This window comes from Plectropomus leopardus, chromosome 5 (assembly GCF_026936395.1).
Source record: "Plectropomus leopardus strain MGB_pleo_1.0 chromosome 5, ASM2693639v1, whole genome shotgun sequence".
Lineage (NCBI taxonomy): Eukaryota > Metazoa > Chordata > Actinopteri > Perciformes > Serranidae > Plectropomus > Plectropomus leopardus.
In genome coordinates, this window is record NC_142180.1 from 12,189,504 (window position 1) to 12,208,036 (window position 18,533).

Genomic DNA, 18,533 nt, shown 5'->3' on the forward strand with positions numbered 1-18,533 from the left:
CTATTCCAACTATCCTTCATTTTATACTCTCTGGGGTGCTTAAAGCTGCACTAATCACTTTTTAGCCATTAGGGGGAGATCAAGTGGACTACACAGAACCGCTATCCAATAAACCTGTTTTGGCAAATTTGTCATCAAATGCAGAGGCTTAATAAGACAGCTTGATGTCATAATATCTAGATTCAGTCCCAGAATGCACCAAGGACATCTCCAACATCACAAAAAGACCCAATGACATAACTGCAAACTGCTTTCTCAACAAAGGCCACAGTTTATGAATCACACCAAACACAGATAAAAAGAAAGAGAGCCTTGCAATGAGTGTTTTATAAACCTATACTTTAGCTGGTTTACTCTTGTTAGTTGACAAGCTAGTTTAAAATAATAGAGTGGGGCAGAAATGAGTCCTAAACCCTGGAAACTAGTTCGTTTTTCGTTTTTTTGAATAGGTTTTTGGTAAGATGGCTGAAATACTGTTTCTGGTTTACATAAGCTAAAGACACCTACACATTTTGTTCTACGTTCTACAAAACACCCCACTCGTGAATTCTGTTTACAAATGGCTAAATGATACTGGCCTGCTAGAAGTCTTTACATTGAACACACCTTTACAGACTTTTTGTGGTGGCAATTTTTAAGTCATGCAGCCGTGGTGCAGTTCATTAAAAGCCTAATGTTAGCTTTATACTTCTGGCAATTGTATTTAAGCTTCAAAAATCATAAAAGTGGTGGTCATTTGTGAAAATTATAATGCTGAAAATGTACTCATGAACTTCTGTTTGTCACATAGCTTTTTTTCTACAATTATCCAAGGTCCAATGTAAAAAAACCAATTGTCTTTTATTGAGAGATCCAGGGCAATGCTAACTTCTGTGTTGGCCTACAAAAAAAAACAAACAAACAAAAAAAAAAACATCATCCCTGCATTACTCTCTCGGCTAAAGAGATAACGATCTTATTATTTACCATTGGACATACTTTGGATCATGTCATAGTTTGGGAAATATATTTATTTGCTTTATGATTGCTGCTTTTGTGTTCTAGCACAGCCGCAGTAATTTACAACTCATTGGAAACACCTCTTTTTGAAATAAGAGTTGACAATGACATGTCCAAACTGTTTTTATGGACCTTTGCCATTGCCTGCGTAAGTTACACATTCAGCAGACACATTGACATTTATACAGAATTCAGCTTCTGATGAAAGTAAGTCCAGTGGCTACTGGCATCTCTTTAGTTCTGATTTGGTACCCATCAGCTTCTCAGGAAAATAACTGGACATTTATTTCGCAAGACGCTAGCTAATTCATCTGCCACTTTGTAACTTTGTTTGGCCATTGGTGGTTGGTAGGTGGTGTGAGATTTATTGGAGCTTCATTGTTTACCAATAGAACAACACAGGTGCAAATAAAGAAATTAATGATGGCTGTATTCCATTTAGCTGCTTTGATTTCAGGGTACTGCATGCTTGCTCACTGTCACTCTTACTGGAGCACTTGAAGAGAACAGAGCCGTCATTAGTGTTATCAACAACACCTGTGGTTTCCTACTATGACAAGCTGAAATGTCTGCTTTGACCTATACAAATTGATGAGAATTATACTCATCCATATCATAAAAACAATAAGCTAAGAGATTAAAAAAAAACTCATTAGAGCTGAAGCAATGTGTGGTTCTCTATGACGTCAGCGCACTGAATGGACATTAAACTTTACAAAGACACCTGATTCAGTGTTAATATCAAAAATAGGCTGCAGGTTTAAGAAAAACAAAGCGCTGCGAGATTAAAAGTCATGACAATACTGTGTTGATGCACAAAAACACAAATGATCCGTACATTCTTGAGTGCTGTGATGTAATTCTCCAACAATCATGTTGTCTTGTATCATGTGCACAAGAAGTCAAATGTTACAATGAAATTTCGACAAGCTCTGTCACAAATACCACAGCCCTACTGCATGTATTACGTTAAATAATAATTAAACTGATGTACTGTGCATCCTTAAATCCCTTCAATTGGTCATCTGAATGTTTCCATATATCCATGTGAACATGGACAGAAAGGTTGCACATGAATCACAAAGAAAATTCATGTATGTCCCATCCATCACAGATTCTGTATCTATTTACACTTTAGCCTTTCAGCTAGTGCTCTTATTCATAATACATCATAATAGCAATTGAGCAGGTGGTGTTCAGGTGTGTGGCCCAAGGACACAGTGTCAGAATGCATGGTTATTATACATACATTATCTTGAATATGCGACAGTCCCATTTTTAGAGAATCCCTTTATCCACTACCTTGTGTCACCTTCTACAAGATGGGTGTCTGTCTTTTCATCTGTGTAGTCTAAACATTTTTATTTAAACACCATTTGTGGAGAAGAGCTTTAGATCAACCAAATGACCTATTTAAATGTAGGCTATGCTCACACCACAGTCTTTCATGTTCAATTGCAGACTGCTGCACCAAGCTGATAACAATAACATCAAAAACATTGATTCACTTCTGTTTGTAAAACAACAATTCTCCTATCAGTTTAGGATGTGTTCCAGCTAATATGTGTGCTTTAAACTTTACTGAATCTCCATAAATACCACTCAAGTTTTTCACAATGCTTTTGTGTTGATGTCCTGCCTCTGCCAAACTACCACAGGCACCAAAACTTTGGCGTTTGTCTTGTGTGAATGCAATAAGATTTACAGAACATGAATACCATGCTGATTCAGTGCCTTCAGAAATCACTCGTGAAGTATTTGCCACAACAACTGAATATGTACCTGGTTAAATTTTAAGAACATGTTTTTGACTTGATACATTTTCAGCTGTATTGTGAGCATAGCCATCTGATTATTCTTTAGTGTGTCACTGAAATCCATTCACCCTTGCTCTGTGCTCTGAGATTTGATTGTGAATGTCTTCACTTAGCAGATATCACAAATTCATCTCATTTTGCCTCATACACAGTCCAATCATCGATTGACAAAGCTGAAGCATGAATCTTAATCTGAATAAGATGAATACAACGTCTTAGTGTTGCATCTCATATGAGGTTAGCCAGACTGGAGGTAGTTTCTCTGCGAGCCTGACGGTCCATATGTCCAGAAACAGTGAAGATATTCAAAACCCGATCCACAAACCTTCTTCCGTGCCTTGTCCTCTCAAGCAGGACAACCACAACAGAGTATATCCCAACGCCCACCACTGCAGCGCCGCCTCCAGCTAGCAAAACCACTCCAGAGATGTACATGTCATTAAGGGCTTGGCCGGGCTTCGGCATGTGGTTCGCCAGGGCTAAACGTAATAGTACTCCTCCACAAATCACCAGTGACAGCCCGGTTATCAAAACCACAAGGAGGTCCGATAAGCCACCACTTTTTAACATGTTGATCCGCTGTCGGCTTCGAACGCAGTTCATGTCTTGCACTGCTGAGCTGAGCAGTTGTTTGAGCAGGACCCCTAGAGCCAGCAGGCAGAGGGCTGTGCCTGCACCCAGCCGCCATTCACTCGAGACACTGGTGGTGGTGGAGAGAAGACCAACGCCACCCAGCCCGCAGCCCAGGATAAGAAGTACGGCCACGCAGTAGCAAAGCAGAGACTTCCCAGGATCTCTGAACCACCACAACTCCACCTGCTCCTCCAGGATGCTGTGCTGAATCCGAAGTGGGTCTGCTGGACCATTTAGGCCCAGCTCAGGGCCTCTCTGACCCCTCAGGGGGGCAAAGTTTTCCAGTTCAGGCATCTTGATGCCACTCCCAGCCTGTTGAATAAGGTCGCCACCACAACAGAGAAGACAGAATCCACCTGATAATCCTTTCAGTCCTTAGCAGCCACCATGAGTGTGTCAGTTTTACGTGATTGCATGTATATTATCCCAAAAATTGCAAAGGTGGCTTGAGTTGGTGGCAAACATGCAGAAGATATGAAAGTAATGCACCAAATGTACTAAAACACTTGACTGAGCTCAGTGTATTGTGGTTTTAGTTGCCCTGGCCTCTGTTCAAAAGTTCCACAACATCAGTTCAGGTCTCTTGGTCCTGTTTGAATGGAAATACTAACAGCTCACAATAACTGGATACAGCGGTAAATCAGAACCCTCCTTACAGCTTCAACATCCAAAGCAAAGAATCCAGACATCCCGAGAATCTCCAGTGTGGTTTTGGAGGGTGTAGCATTTGCCTGAAAGAGAAGATAAATGGAAATGTATCAGGGTTGGGTGCAGTGTGTAATTCTACTTGCCATAGCAGTTACTAATGTGTTTTTTTTCAGCTACTGATAGCGGTGGGTCTTTGCTGCTTCATTACAGAAGTTTCAACATCACTGTCCATATCATGTCCAGTGTGTGAACATGCCAGTGTTGTGACTTACTGAAATGCCATTAATAAATGTTACAATAGAATGTATATATTGTATATATGGAGGGTGTTGCACAATACAGTGCCCCAAGGATGAATTTTTCCTGTAGGCCAACCCGGAAGCTAACGTCGCCCTGGTTTTCATGTCAAAAAGCCTATGGGATTTTTCCATTGGATTTTGGATCATTGCAGAAACTATACTCTGTGGTAAACAAACGTTTACCACATGCTTTGTTCAGTAAGATTATCTTCACAAATGAACACCATTTTCAGGATTTTTGAAGCCTTAATGTAATCGCCAGATGTAACAAACTATTTCCAGGCAAAGATGACCTACACTACAGTCGCCACTACAAGGCTGTAAAACCAGCACTGCTAGATGTGTCATTTAGCCACTTGTTAGCAACCACATTTTTTGGAACACATAAAAGCTTCAAAGTTCGCAAGTAGGATATTTACTGAGATATTTTATGTTGTGGAGCAAAACCTGAAAGTCTCTTTAAGTATCTGTTGACCACAGACCTTATTTCAGGCATCTAACCAAAAAACTATTCACAAAACCCATTGACTTTGAGACCAGGGAACCAGAGATACTGAAATGCTAATTAATTTCCAGGTTGTAGGACTCAATACTGGGCTACTGATGCCATCGACATCTTCTCCTATCTTTAGAATATTACACACCCCTTTATATCCTCATTGCTCTCACTTCAGGTTAAGAAAAAGCTGCTTTTTGGGGGGGTTCCAATTGAGAACCAGCTTTTCCTGCTCTGAACAAATTTATTTTCGAGTTAAAAAGTAACTTCATACCAGGAAAAAATCCTGTTAGTGCTAACATTGGTGGTTTAAGTTCTTAATTTTAGTCATGTTGTGGTGCACCCTCTGGGGTTGTTCAGCACACCTTTGCATGGCTCAGGTGTAATAACAGGGGCAATAGAGCATCCCTCTGACCACACCCTGTGTTTGGTAAGACTTGCAGAAGAAATATTCAGCTTGGTGTCAAGTTACAAATTGAAATTCGAAGTTTGTGCTTCTTTGCTGTATGTGGTGGATAATAATCCAGACACACACAAACAGTTTCTCTGAACATCCAAACTTGCTGTTTTGACTGTGCAAAAAACTTGGTGTGCTGACACTTGCAACCTTTCCTATCTCTCATTATCACTATGCTAATGAGTTGCCACTACAGAGGTGGCTGGATAAAACAAGCATCAGCTGCCGATAGAATAAACAATGCTCATACACACACATAGACACACACACACACACACACACACAGACGCACACGATCAAAAAGCTAATGCACAAATGTAAATTTTTTTTCTACTCCTTCCAAACACATCCCCCCACACTTTCTTGCTCAATGAGCCCTCCCATTTGAACTCTAGTACCTTAAATCCAGACTATCTTCTTTTCTCACTTTTCTTATCTATCTCTTTCGATCTATCTATCTATCTATCTATCTATCTATCTATCTATCTATCTATCTATCTATCTATCTATCTATCTATCTATCTATCTGTCTGTATTTCTGTCTATCTGTCTTTTTACCACATATCTGTAAAATGTTTATTAAAGATACATTTTGAATATTTTGTAATATATTTGTGTTATTCCCTTTCGCTCTTCTGTCATTTGTTACCTTACCTCAGCATATCTAATCTCTACTGTAGTTTGTAACCTCATCACACCCCCATAACATAATCACACAGCAAACACATGCACAAACACAAACAATCATCCTCAAGGTTATGGCTTTCGACAGCTTGTCTTTTAAAACCTGTCAGCAGCTTTATTTCTATCAAAGTCAGCAGTGCACGGCACAGGCCCACACGGCCCCGACACAGGCTGACCGGACTTACAGCTTGTCCTCGCCGGCCATAGATTTTGCTAACACAACCCCCCCATGCCCCCCGAACACCACCACCACCAAAAAAAAAAAAGTACATGTCAATCTGGAGAACGAGAACATGTTCTCACATTTAGATTAGAATTTCCCTGTTTTTTTCTCACCTCTAGAAAGCAGTTTAAATGCAGCGACAAAAACAAATTCCAGTCAGATTTATTTATTCAGCCTGTTTAGAAAAGACTAAAAGCTAAATGCAAGATCACATTTCTTATTAGTGTGGACAGGTATCGCCTTGTGCTGGGGCAGAGCCGTAACACAGTGACATGGGGAGATATAAGATGCATACACAAGGTGTGAAATGAAGAGTGAAGTAATTACAGCAGAGAAGGAGGGCTGTTTATTGGCAACATGCTGTTCTGGAAGCTTTACACATCCTGTATTTGATGGATGGTAGTGTGTATGTGGGTGGGTGTGGGTGTGTGTGTGTGTGTGTTTGGTAAGCAGGGGTGCAATTGTAAATGAGTAGTTAGGTGTGTGTATTTATTCTCTTATGATGTGCTTGTGTATATTTCACAGAAAGACAGAGATGAGGGTGTATTTGTATGTGTGTGTGTGTGTGTGTGTGTGTGTGTGCGCGTGTGTGCGTGTTTGTGTGTGTGGACTCACTAATTAATCCCAGCTGGTTTGAGCTCAGTGTCACTGACAGGTAGCAACACAGAAATAGCACAGTAATTGAGGTGTGTGTCTGTATGTGTTTTTGTGTGTGTGTGTGTGTGTCTGTGGCGCAAAAGGTGTTAAGGTGACAAAAACAATATAATGTGATACTCCAGCTCTATCCGCCCCTTATCCTATTTATTTATTTAAAGTTTTGAAAATATCACCTCCCTTCATACAGTACAAGTGTATGAAAGATTATTTTCTGATTCATTAGACAGCTCACAGTAAAGTGAGGCAGGGACACCAACGGGTGATGGAGCGAGAGGCGATGGCATGCAACAAAGATCATAAGATGAAATCGAACCCCTAACGACACTAGTATATCTTACCCCATGTTGTGTTTTTCACACTGTGATCCCTGTAGACACGTACACTTACAGAACCCGCTGGACTGTGTCTGCCTTTCCTCTTTTATCACTTATATGACCTCTAGACTGTCATATCAGCCGTGTCATATTGGCCTCGTAAATATCTTTACAAAAGCACTGACTCACTGCTTCACTCTCCACTGGCCTCCTTTTAAGTACAAGAAAACAGGTACAGAGGCACAAACAATTTACACAACTCCACATGACTCAGTTTATCCAAGGTAGGCCTACCACAGTGTTCTCATCATCTGCAGTTAAAGTTGCTAAAGGGCCGTTGACACTGTAATATTGGAGTTGACTATCATGAAAGAAACCTGATAAAATCTTTGATCATGAATCAAAAATAGCAGTCTGAGATCCCACTTTAAATGCTCCATATAATTCTCATTTTCAGGTTCATACTTGTGTTTTGGCTTTCCACTAAAACAGTAGCAGGACTGCAGCAGCAGTTTTTACCTATATAGGTTACTTGCAACATCACAACTTCATGGAAGTCCTGACAGCTCATTAAAAGGCACAGTTTCAGAATACTGCTGTGCGCATTTCTCTGTGGATTGAGTGTTTTTATACTTTTATGACTTGTAGTCAGTGTAGCACCTCTACCTTTTAAAATAAGAAAGACGCGGAAATCAGATTTTTACAATAGGGGATCTTTAAGGTGGACAAGTTGGAGCTGTGAGAAACCTCTAAAAAAAAGAGGACTTAGACTGGAAAGACGTTGGTTCTGGCAAAGATGAAAACTTTGTAAAGCTGTAACGGCAGTTACATCGTAGCACTATGATTCACCGTGCATTCACAGCACAATCCGACACATCTCAAACTGCTATCATAGTCTGACAAAGATCGCAAATGAGACTTTCTTAGACTCATTGCACAATAAACCTGCTCAATTGTTGTATAGATGCTTTTAGCCAGGAGTGAAACATCTCACTCCACTTCACCTGTGCACTAAAAACCTCCTGTGCATTTTGTCTAGCAATGAATCTTCACACTGTAGCTGTGAATTTTCACACAACTCCCACAATGCTCTTTGCATATTCATAAAATACCGACTGTAAAAATGAATAAGATGAGAAATAGCATTAAGATGATCCACGTCATTTCATTTGGCCCAATTCAGGAATTTGGATTGACAACCCAAATGAATGTGATGGTAACTTATTCATCAAAAACCGACCGTTATATCAGCGTATTTCACTGTCTGAAGTATCTCACAGAGGCCATGAGGAGCTGCACCAGTGATCAGTATTACAATTGAATTAAAACAGAGGCTCCCTCTGAAGAAAATTCTAAATGGATTTCTTTAAATTGACAGGAATAATTTGTGTGTGCCGGATGCTCAGTCCTGCAGACGAAGCAAAAATGACTGAAGACAACGGTCCAAACACTCTCTGTTATGCTAATTCGCCAAGAGTAATGATGAAAAATCCCAAAGATAATCGTAAACCTTGGACGTCTTTTCTCTTTCTGTTTCTGCCTCCTCTAGGTTTTCAGCCTGCAAGGTCACCAGAGAAGCTGTGCTTTGGAGGAAAAAAAACACCATACTGCACTCCAATTACCTGGGAAGCACTGGGACTCAGGTATTCCCCCCTCTGTTATGTCAGCCTGCTGAATTCATTTCACCGGCCATTAGTGTCTTGTTTTATTGTTGATGCGTGGTTCTTTTGAAATTGGTAGTCTGGCATTATATGCTAGTCAGAATGCCGGTCAGCAGAGGATGTTAGAAAACGGCAACAAAATCCAGCAACAGAGGAAAAGCCAAAATCTTGCTTCTTGTAAAAAATTGCAGGGACTCAGGTGGGATGTTTAGTCATGAGAATTAAACTGCAAATGCCTTGACATGAAGTCAATGTTGGTCCATTTAAAGAAGGTGTAATGCATGATGCTACTGCTTAGATGAAGACATGCGTACATGCACACTGAAGGAAGCTCTGGCCCACCAGTATTTTGTTTTTGCTGTCAGGGAAAAAACTTCTCCAGCTTTATTCAAGTGTGGGAGGCAAAATTTATGAAGTGTCTTTCTTACTGTAAAAAAAAAATCCCTCCCATGTGTTGGTTCGCCAGTAAAAATGGCAATATTTTTGCCAAGCGACTGCAGATTTTCTTACTGTAATTTGTTTAGATCACAGAGGCCAGAGGGGAAAGGAAGTGTGGGGCTCAATGAAACTTGTGCGGTGTTCAGAAATATGCAAGCAACACTTTAGACTGAGGAGCGGGCTTTCCTTTAGCGTTTTTACATTAGTCTTCTTGTGGTTTCCTGTTTCTTTCAAATGTTGGCATCTTCTCTCCACATGAACATAGAACAAGTTATCTCTGCCAAATAATCAAAGCAAAATATGTCAGGCACAATTAGGGGGGGGGAGGTCCTTCTGGTCCTGCTGCTGAATTTCCTGCTGTGTGCGTTTTTATCCGAAGGCCTCGGGTTGGGCCGAAGGGGAGTCCATGGAAGACTGGGCGATGTGTTACCGTGGTGACAAAGCAATACTCTCCTCCCCTCCCCTTCCTGTCTCCCCCCTCTCCACACACACTCGCAAACTCCCCCTCTCCTCTAGTCAGGCGTTGATTCTCTTGGCGTCCCCACGAGCAAGGAGAGGGGTCAGGGTTGGCTCCATCTGTCTATGTGATGGGCATTGGTGCCAAGCGCCACGGGGGCTGGAGGGAGAGGAAAGAAGGCTCGTGTAGAGTAGGAGGGTAACGGATGTTTCTGAGCTGTCATCTGGGACTCCAAATGGGGCAAAGGCTGAGGCTGAAGCTGGGGCTGAAGAGATGGAAGGGGCTGAGGGAGCGGGATAGGGATAAGGGGGTTAGAGTAGGAGGGACGGAGGATGGAGGGCTCGGGGCTAGGGATAGTGCTGAGGCTTTACTGCTGTTCTTGAGGTTGCAAATGCGCCTGGCAAAGTGAAATGATGCTGAATAGGTCTTTATGCAGACAAGCTGGATCTTTCTTTTTTCTCTATGGTCACAATGGACAGCTGAGGCACCCAGGGAGCCTCACTCTGTCCAGAAACAGTGAGGAGACAATGGCCGAGTCAGTGTAACTGTCCTCACTCTGTCAGGAATCACAAGGGACAACCTAAGACAGACAGAGAGAAAGAAAGACCTTTACATCAGCTGAGCAAACGGTACTGTAAACTCACCACTATGGCTCAGTTTAGCGCTCGTTCTGCTAATGAGTTACAGCTTATATTCCTCCAACAGCAATTGCATCACTTTGTTGAAATCTCAATGATGCTTAATGTTTAAGAACTGAAATATGATTAGTCTTTTATTGTATCTTCTGTATTACAAACCCTGTCAAAATTAGAGCCACTTAACCACAGCAGCGTGGCTTTAAAAATGGCAGTACTGGTTAGCAAGCAGCTATACAGAAGATATACAGCAGATATAGACACAGAAATGCTTAGCTTGCTCAGTTCTGTGTTACAACTAAGACATCTGCAGACAAATAAAACATTTTCCATTTACAGATTTTGCGATTTAACCCGCAAACTTTATTTCCAATAACTCAAGAGCAAGGTAAAGACCAAAAGTCAAAATTAATGAAAAAAGATGGAGGTATCATCATGGCCTAAATTTATAAAATGTTGTTATTTAGCAAAATCTTCTGCTTCTTGATGCCGTTTAGCCTTTCACGTTTCACTGCAGACCCAGTCACTTAGCCTATATTTCCCATCATGCCTAGATTTGGACTGAGTGTTTTTTTAGTTTGCAGATAAGTTTGCTGTTTTTTGGTCATACATACAAATGTCACTTTTTTGTCAGTGTTTATCTGTGCAGAACATGGTGGTTTATGCTGAATAATGTCATCTTTGTGTTAGTTTATAGTTTAAACCATTAGTGAGGTGGCTGGTACTTTTCATTTGTTCAGCTGTATTTACAAGTACTTTCCCTTATTAATATAGTGACAATGATATTATAGGTACTGCTGCATTACTGCGGTACTAATTTCATGTCTCCTGGAGCTATGGTTCAGAAATGGCAGAGTAATCTTTTTAGTGCTGAGGCAGGTGTGCTGTAATGCATATTTGAGCCTGTTCTAAAAGTCTCGTAGACCAATCAGATTACTTGGTCGAAACTACTTGTTGTATAGTAAAATATCAACATCTACTCAACGGACTGACTCAAAATGTTGCCCAGATATTAATGGTCCCCAGAGGATGATCCCTAATTTCTTTTGTGATCCCTGACTTTTCATCTACTTTTTTTTCAAAGTTTTCAATTTTTCAGTAAGATATCTCAATATCTACTAAATGGCTTGACGCAAAATTTCATGCAGATATTTATGGTCCACAGAGGATGTAACATAATGACTTTGGTAACCCCCTGACTTTTTGTCTGGTGTCATTTTTGTGACATTTGTGGTTTTGAGTGAAATGTGAAGACAACTTAGGAATGATTGCCAAAAAAATTGGTAAAGACATTCGTGGTACCAAGAGGATGTGTCTTAATGACTCTAGTGTCCCCCTGACTTTTCATCTATAGCCATCAGCAGGTCAAAGTTTATTCTGTAAAATATCTCAGCATCTGCTTATTGGAGCAAATATTATGTAGATATTCATGGTCTGCAAAGGCTATAACATAATGGATTCAGTAATTCCCTTACTTTTCCTTTAGTGTCACAGTGAGGTTGTTATTATAGTTTTGAGCGAAATGTGTAGACAACTATGAAATGATTGCCAAGAAATTTGTTTCAAACAGTCATGTCCCCCCACTTTTCACTGAGTGTCTGCACTAGGTTACTATTAGCTTTTTTTTCACCTTTTTTTATGACCAAATCTAAACTAATGACATTCCCATCAGCCTCAGCTGTACTTTGTTTGGTGCTAATTAGCAGGTGTTAGCATGCTAACACGCTAAGTAGTTAATGAGATAAAAGTATCACACCTGCACCTGCAACGTCATTGTTAGCATGCTGGACACTCTCTTGGCTGTAGGCTCTTTGTCTTAACAGTCATTGACATTTCTGGAGACTTTAAACAGACCCCTCCTGTTTCAATTCTCCCTCTGCCTCTCTGGCTCCTCTCAGATGGTTTAATTCCACCCTTTCTGAGCGAGCTCATTTCTCAGCTTATGGCACAGCATCACCCCGACTGGTATGGCTAGCCAAGACCTGCCCTCCCGGCACCTTATCCACACACAAACACACTCATCTCCATCTGTTTTCCCTCCGATCCTTCCTTATCTCTCCAGCCTTCCACACCTTCCTTACTTTGTTCTACCTCTCGCCTCTCCTCCTCTGTCTCACTACCAATGCTCCTTTATCTGGCTAACTTCTTATCTCTCTCCAGTCTGCTGTCTGCTCTGGCGTTTTGGTGTCGGAGAGAGAGATGTGTGCAAGGGGTCGGGGGGATTACTTGTCTTTGCCACAGATCCCCCTCTGGCTCCAGGTAATGCTGCCTGACTCAAAGCCCATGTGGCACACTGCATGCAAGCACATACACACCATGCTGCACCTGTTTTCATGCTGGGTGGGGGGGTCAGAATGATTGTGAATGATCTTTTATCTACTCCTCATCATTCCCAGCATTACAAATCTGTCTATTCATCAACCTCAGTATTGTTAACCCCCAACAAAACACACATTATCAATACAGACCCAAACAGGATTCATAAAAATGCACAGAACACATTCCCAATCTGTTATCTAATACAGCATATGGCACTTCCCCCTTTTTAAATGGAGCTTCCTCCTCTCAGTGGTGGTGAACACTGCTGTTGACAAAACTGTAGCCCAGCCCAGTCTTGTTCAGTTTAGCACAGGCTGTGGGCCCCATTCAGTCCCTTTACTACAGCAGGAGCCAAATGGGGCTCTTAAATGCTGGGCCAGACTCAAAATGACTTGAATATTACTGCTTCCGTCAAATAGTCTCCATTACCAAACCAGAGCACAGAAATGATGATTTCCTTCTTTAGAAGTTGGAGGAAATTAGAAGAATGACATGCATAATGACTAAGCTGTGTCGGTGCCTCCATCAGAGGAGTGACTGTTGATTTTTTTAAAAAAAGGAAAGAGAAACCTCTGGGCAGTCTATTGCTCTTCTCTGTCGTGCACAGCTGCAATATTAAAACACTAATCAAATCACCAATTAACATGCTGGTCCCCTTCTGCTTTACTCCTGCTGACGATGGGAAAGAGGCAGCCCTCTCTTTTCTTTTTGTTCCTCAGTCTTTGTCCCCCCCCCCCATGGGTTCAGGGTTGATATTCAGCATATTCTAATGTAATATCGGTCTGGTGATAATGATTGTAATGAATGAGATGGCTGGCTCAGAGTCTGATTGTCTGTCTTATTTGTTGACTAGCTGAAGTGACATCTGTATACTGCAGCAGCACCTCATGATTTAGGTCGAGAAACTGGTGGTATGGTACAATATTTTCAGCTTTGGGAAATACATTTATTTATTTTCTTGCAGAGAGTTGGATGAGAAGATGATACCACCTTCATGGTTGTACGCTACACAGCCACACAGCTAATAAACATAGCTTCGTACAAGGGATGGAAACCATAGATTTATGATAACACCTGGATGCCGGATGCCAAGATGGCGCCTAGTCATTCCAATGGAGCTGCTCGTTTAGCACATACACCAATAAAAGTTTCTAGTTTTTGGGTTTACTTCTGCAGTATGAGGCCCACTAAATATGCATAGTAACGTTTTTCTTACTGGCCCTGCATGCAAGTTCCCACTCAACTTATTGACTTAACATTGCATTGACACAGCTTTTCTGAGCGTGAAGAAAGTTTTACAAATTTAAAACCACCATGGTTAAAAAAAATCACAATAGACAGGTTCATAATTGACCTTGTTTTCAGTTCGAGGTGTCCTGTCAACAGTTTTACAGACTTGTCCTCTATAATGGTAGCCTATTAGAAAAAAATGCTTTTTGGACTGCAGGAGATTTTTTGCTGCAGTACTGTAAGTGGCCACTAAAAAATGTCTGCAAGACTGAGCTGCTTTTCCAGGGGCCTGTTGGAAACAAAAAGCTTGGCTCTGTGCAAAGGTAACAAAATCCGTGTGCCAGCAACCTCTAAAGCTCAGTAATTAACACTTTATATCTAATTTGTTTAATCGGTGCAAAAAAACGAGGTGTGAAAACAATGTCCTATTTTACAGGGTTTATGTGCCAGACAGTTACTTGTCCTAGACCTGCACCTTCCAGGTTGCCCAGCAACTAGTCCTTACTGGAAATAGTTTATCCAAATTCCTGCAAAACTACAAACTTTCCCATCAGCCTTGGCTGTAGGCTGCTTTATGTTTGGTGCTAATAAGTAAGAGTTAGCATGCTCACAAGCTAAACTAAGAAAGTGAAAATTATACCTGCTCAACATCAGCATGGAATGGTTAATATATTATTGCTGATTTTTGAGCACAGGAGAGCCTTACAAAGCAAGTCTTGTAATGAATGATTTTGCATTAGAGCAGCATTAAGTTATTCTGAATGAGAGAATGACTTTCCTCAACACAAAAATACACAAAAATGTCTATATAATCATTCACCAACTCTCACTTTTTGGAATTGGCTGAAATGAATTGATTATGCTGATAGGTGTATGTATTTTATGTGCAGGGACTGAGGTGGACAGTTGGTACAGCTGCTATTGACGACACACTACATGCCTGACTTTGTGTATCTGCTGACTGTGAAACAAAATGCCTCTTGGGGATATTTAAGATTCTGCCCTACTCTCTGCTCCATTCTTTGTCTGGCATCCATGTCACACACACACACACACACACACACACACACACACACACACACACACACACACACACACACACACACACACACACACACACACAGCCCGAAACGCACACCTCACCTATACAGAGCTCTCATATAGCTCCTCCACTCTGCCTGGTCATCCTCAGACACACTCACACTCCTCCCGCTCTTTCATTCAGCGCTCTATGTTGACTCCAGGCTCTTTTCTATTGAGGTCTATCACATGTTGTCAGCCTGACTTGTTTTTAGGTAATAGATCTGTAAAGTATTTGTTGTTGTAAAACAGTGACAACGTGACCAATATAAAATGCCTATGTAAAGATTAATCTTTGGTCTTTCAAGTAGTTACAACAGATCTATGGGAGCAAGGTGGCACAGGGGGTCATGCATGGACAGTATATTGATCTGTTCCAGTGACAATAACTTGAATACAGCATCGACAACACTTCCTCTATCTGTGGTTTATGAATTTTCCACAATGCAGCAAAACTGACCTCAGAGCTTATGACAGTGGCCCCATGCATTTACAGTGCTTCACACTAGCCTTTATGTGCACTTGATAACTGTGGGCCATCCTGCTGGTGCAAAGGTCAGGGTGTGATAATGTCAACATGTTTTACTTCCTTGTTTTTAATGGAAACTAAATTGGTGATTCATTGTTCCTGAAAGTCCAGAACTAACGAACATTACTGCTATTGGGAAAAAAGTTTCATCATCACCCAAACTCCTGTAATACATATATTTCTGTCTTAGAAGTGACAGTTAATACATTAAGAAACGGTCTGTTTAGAGGCTGATGCTTCTGAATCCACAGTCTTGTCTGCTAATGTATAAGTTGTAATTATTTAATATTCAGTAGCAAGTTAAATAGTGAATGATTGGAAATTGGTTATTATGGCTTTTTGTGTTTGACAGTTTTATCAATGTTTACTCTATAAGCCTTCCAGGAAGTTCTCAAACACATAAGAGCTTGCTTCTCATCTCAAAACTGAAAATGACTTTGAAGATGCATTATTATGGGATGAGACATTGGAGGAAAAAAAACAAATCAAGAAAACTTAATCTGCAACATTAAAAATAAATATACAGTCTATAATAAAAGAAATATAGTATAGAAATACAAAAATTAAGCAGAATAAAAATGATTGAATTCAATAAAATTAAATAAGATCAAATCTTTGTAAAATCATTACCGTTTGCCTTTGACTAGGGGGATAAAATAAATGATCGAGCAATTAACACTGTTTTTAGCAAATTAGATGGTCAATGGTCAAATATAGATTGCTTAATAATGGAGTTTTAACAATAATGAACATTATATTATTTAATTTTGTTCATTATGATTGTTTTCGTTAGGGAATAAGGGGAAACGTGAATAATTTAGCACCCACAAACAAGTTAAAAACGAAAAAAAGAAAGCTGAGAAATAAAAAGAAAATGTGTTTGATTAGAAAAAGTTGTAACGGGGCAGTTCCCGTCTTCCTGTATTGACTTTATTAGAAGCCAATCTTACCTGTGCGCTCCGCTGCTCACTCGGTCTCCTCTATTCCGTATCGTTCCGGTCCTTTTTCGTCTTTAGTCCTAATTCCCCTTCCCGTATTCTCCACGGCTGCAAAGTCTCAGTCCCACCAGTCATCGCGTGCCTTCACACCTTCAACCTTCTCGGATCTAAGTGTCCAGAGTCATGCGATGGGAGCTGCTGGAGGTGCTCTGCTTCCTGCCTCCGCGCCTCTGAAGCCTCTCAGTCTCTCTCCCTCTCCACCGGACGGACTTTCCCCGTTTAATGCAGGTGTGGCCGCGCACGGCGGCAGGGGACGCCGATGGGAGGGGACAGCAAGTCGGTGGATCGACCTCCGCGCCGCCGTGGGTCCCCGTGGGGAACCGCAGCACATGACACGGGGTGTGACAGCTCCAATAAATAAAAACCACTGTGATTGTGATATCAGCCGAGGAGCTGCAGGCTTTTTGTTTCTTTCTTATTTTTTATGGAGCAGAAGTGGTTTAACCCATTCTGTCTCTAAGGGGGAAAATGCAGTTTATATCTGTGCAAGCTCTTCCACAAGGTTTGCAGTCAGTCTTGATTGATTGATATGATATTAATTAAGTCATAATTCATTAGAAATAAGGTTATAGCACCTGGCATCCTTATTGTTTTTCTGCTGTTTGTCACTTCACAGGCACATACATTTCATTTGTGATTGCAGGATTAAAAGGCACAGTTCATCATTGACCTTGTCTTTGCACATAATTTAGTACCTGCTCTGGGGTTTGGGATTATATCACACTGTCTTCATTGGCACATGGATCTGGCCAGTTGTTATGGAACTTTAAATGTTAAAATCTCATTTTTGAGCACTTCAAGAGATTGCATTCTCAGCTTTATATTTTCCTGGCAGGTGTATGTATTCAACATTGTGTTTCTACCCAAAACTGACCAGCCTTATGAATGTTAAGAGGAAATTTACTAATTATAGACTAATTTTAATCACAGCCAACTTTATATCTATTATAATAAATCTTTTAACTAAATGGAATTATATTTCTAATACTCTGATTTTGTGAAAATCATGCCACTTTGCCTTGAGTAGAAGTGCTGGAAATTCATAGACACTAATGTAGAATGCTATTGGGCCTGCAATTAACGATCGTTTTTATTGTTAATTAATCTGCTAATTGTTTTCTCAATTTACTGGGTAATCGTTGGGTCTATAAAATGACAGAATAGTGCAAAATGCCCATCTTGATTTTCCTGATATCAGACAGGACTGTAAACTGTTAACATTTCATTTCCATCTTCAGTCTGACATTTTGTCCACTCTAACTGATATCCTTGGGGGAGGGAGATTTGCTTTTCCTACACCACACCACATCACCCACATATCAGCCAGAATCTAATGTACTTTTACTCCACTGTGGGTCTGCACCAAGTGGCATCCTCCTAGGCTGAAAACTGAAGCCAATGTGAAAGTGCCAAAAACTGCAGTTCATCACATAGCCACTTGAGGCTGACTCCAAAACAGAGTCAATCTCCATACACCCCTACGTTAAAATGCAAAACTTTTCAGCAGCAATAAACATGTTTACAGTCTGGCACAACAACAAAACAGTTGTATAACTAATTTCAACAGTCAAGGTAACTGTATGGATGGATGATTTTTTTTAAATAACTCCCCTGTTTACAAGTTACACATATTTATGCACGAGGCCACTTTCAGTGGGAAGTTGTCCGCTGACAGTGTCCTCTGCTTCCAGTCAGATCCACTCGTCATTGACGGTGATGGTCATTTCTAGCACCATGGTAGCTGTGATCCGCACCATTACAACACGAGTTTACACCTGCTTGACAACAGCATTACAAAGTAATTAGTCCTGCCAGTGGTGCTGACTGATTAATTGTTAGTCCTCCCACTGTGCTCATTAGTTGTTTTTTATTTAAACTGAGAAACCACTGTTTCATGTAATGGTGCCAGACCAACATCAGTCAACTTGAATTCAATTGAGTTCAATTGATTAACAAATC

General features: G+C 40.7%; 1 protein-coding gene across 2 annotated transcripts; it reads right to left on the reverse strand.

Moving 5' to 3' along the window:
• Positions 1-821: 821 nt before the first annotated feature.
• Positions 822-16,892, reverse strand: tmem125a (transmembrane protein 125a). 2 transcript variants are annotated; one of them, XM_042512054.2, is made up of 3 exons: positions 16,527-16,892; positions 8,850-10,363; positions 822-4,180 (listed from the first exon to the last, which is right to left on the reverse strand). In XM_042512054.2, the coding sequence occupies exon 3, from the start codon at positions 3,741-3,743 to the stop codon at positions 3,045-3,047; it is 699 nt and encodes a 232-aa protein (XP_042367988.1). In that variant the 5' UTR covers positions 3,744-4,180; positions 8,850-10,363; positions 16,527-16,892; the 3' UTR covers positions 822-3,044. The 2 variants fall into 2 exon arrangements, with proteins under 2 accessions (XP_042367988.1, XP_087933652.1); XM_088077526.1 differs by lacking the exon at positions 8,850-10,363.
• Positions 16,893-18,533: the final 1,641 nt, after the last annotated feature.

Bases quoted from the DNA above. Each gene is read 5' to 3' on its own strand.
- tmem125a (XM_088077526.1), bottom strand. From the start codon at position 3,743: ATGCCTGAACTGGAAAACTTTGCCCCCCTGAGGGGTCAGAGAGGCCCT.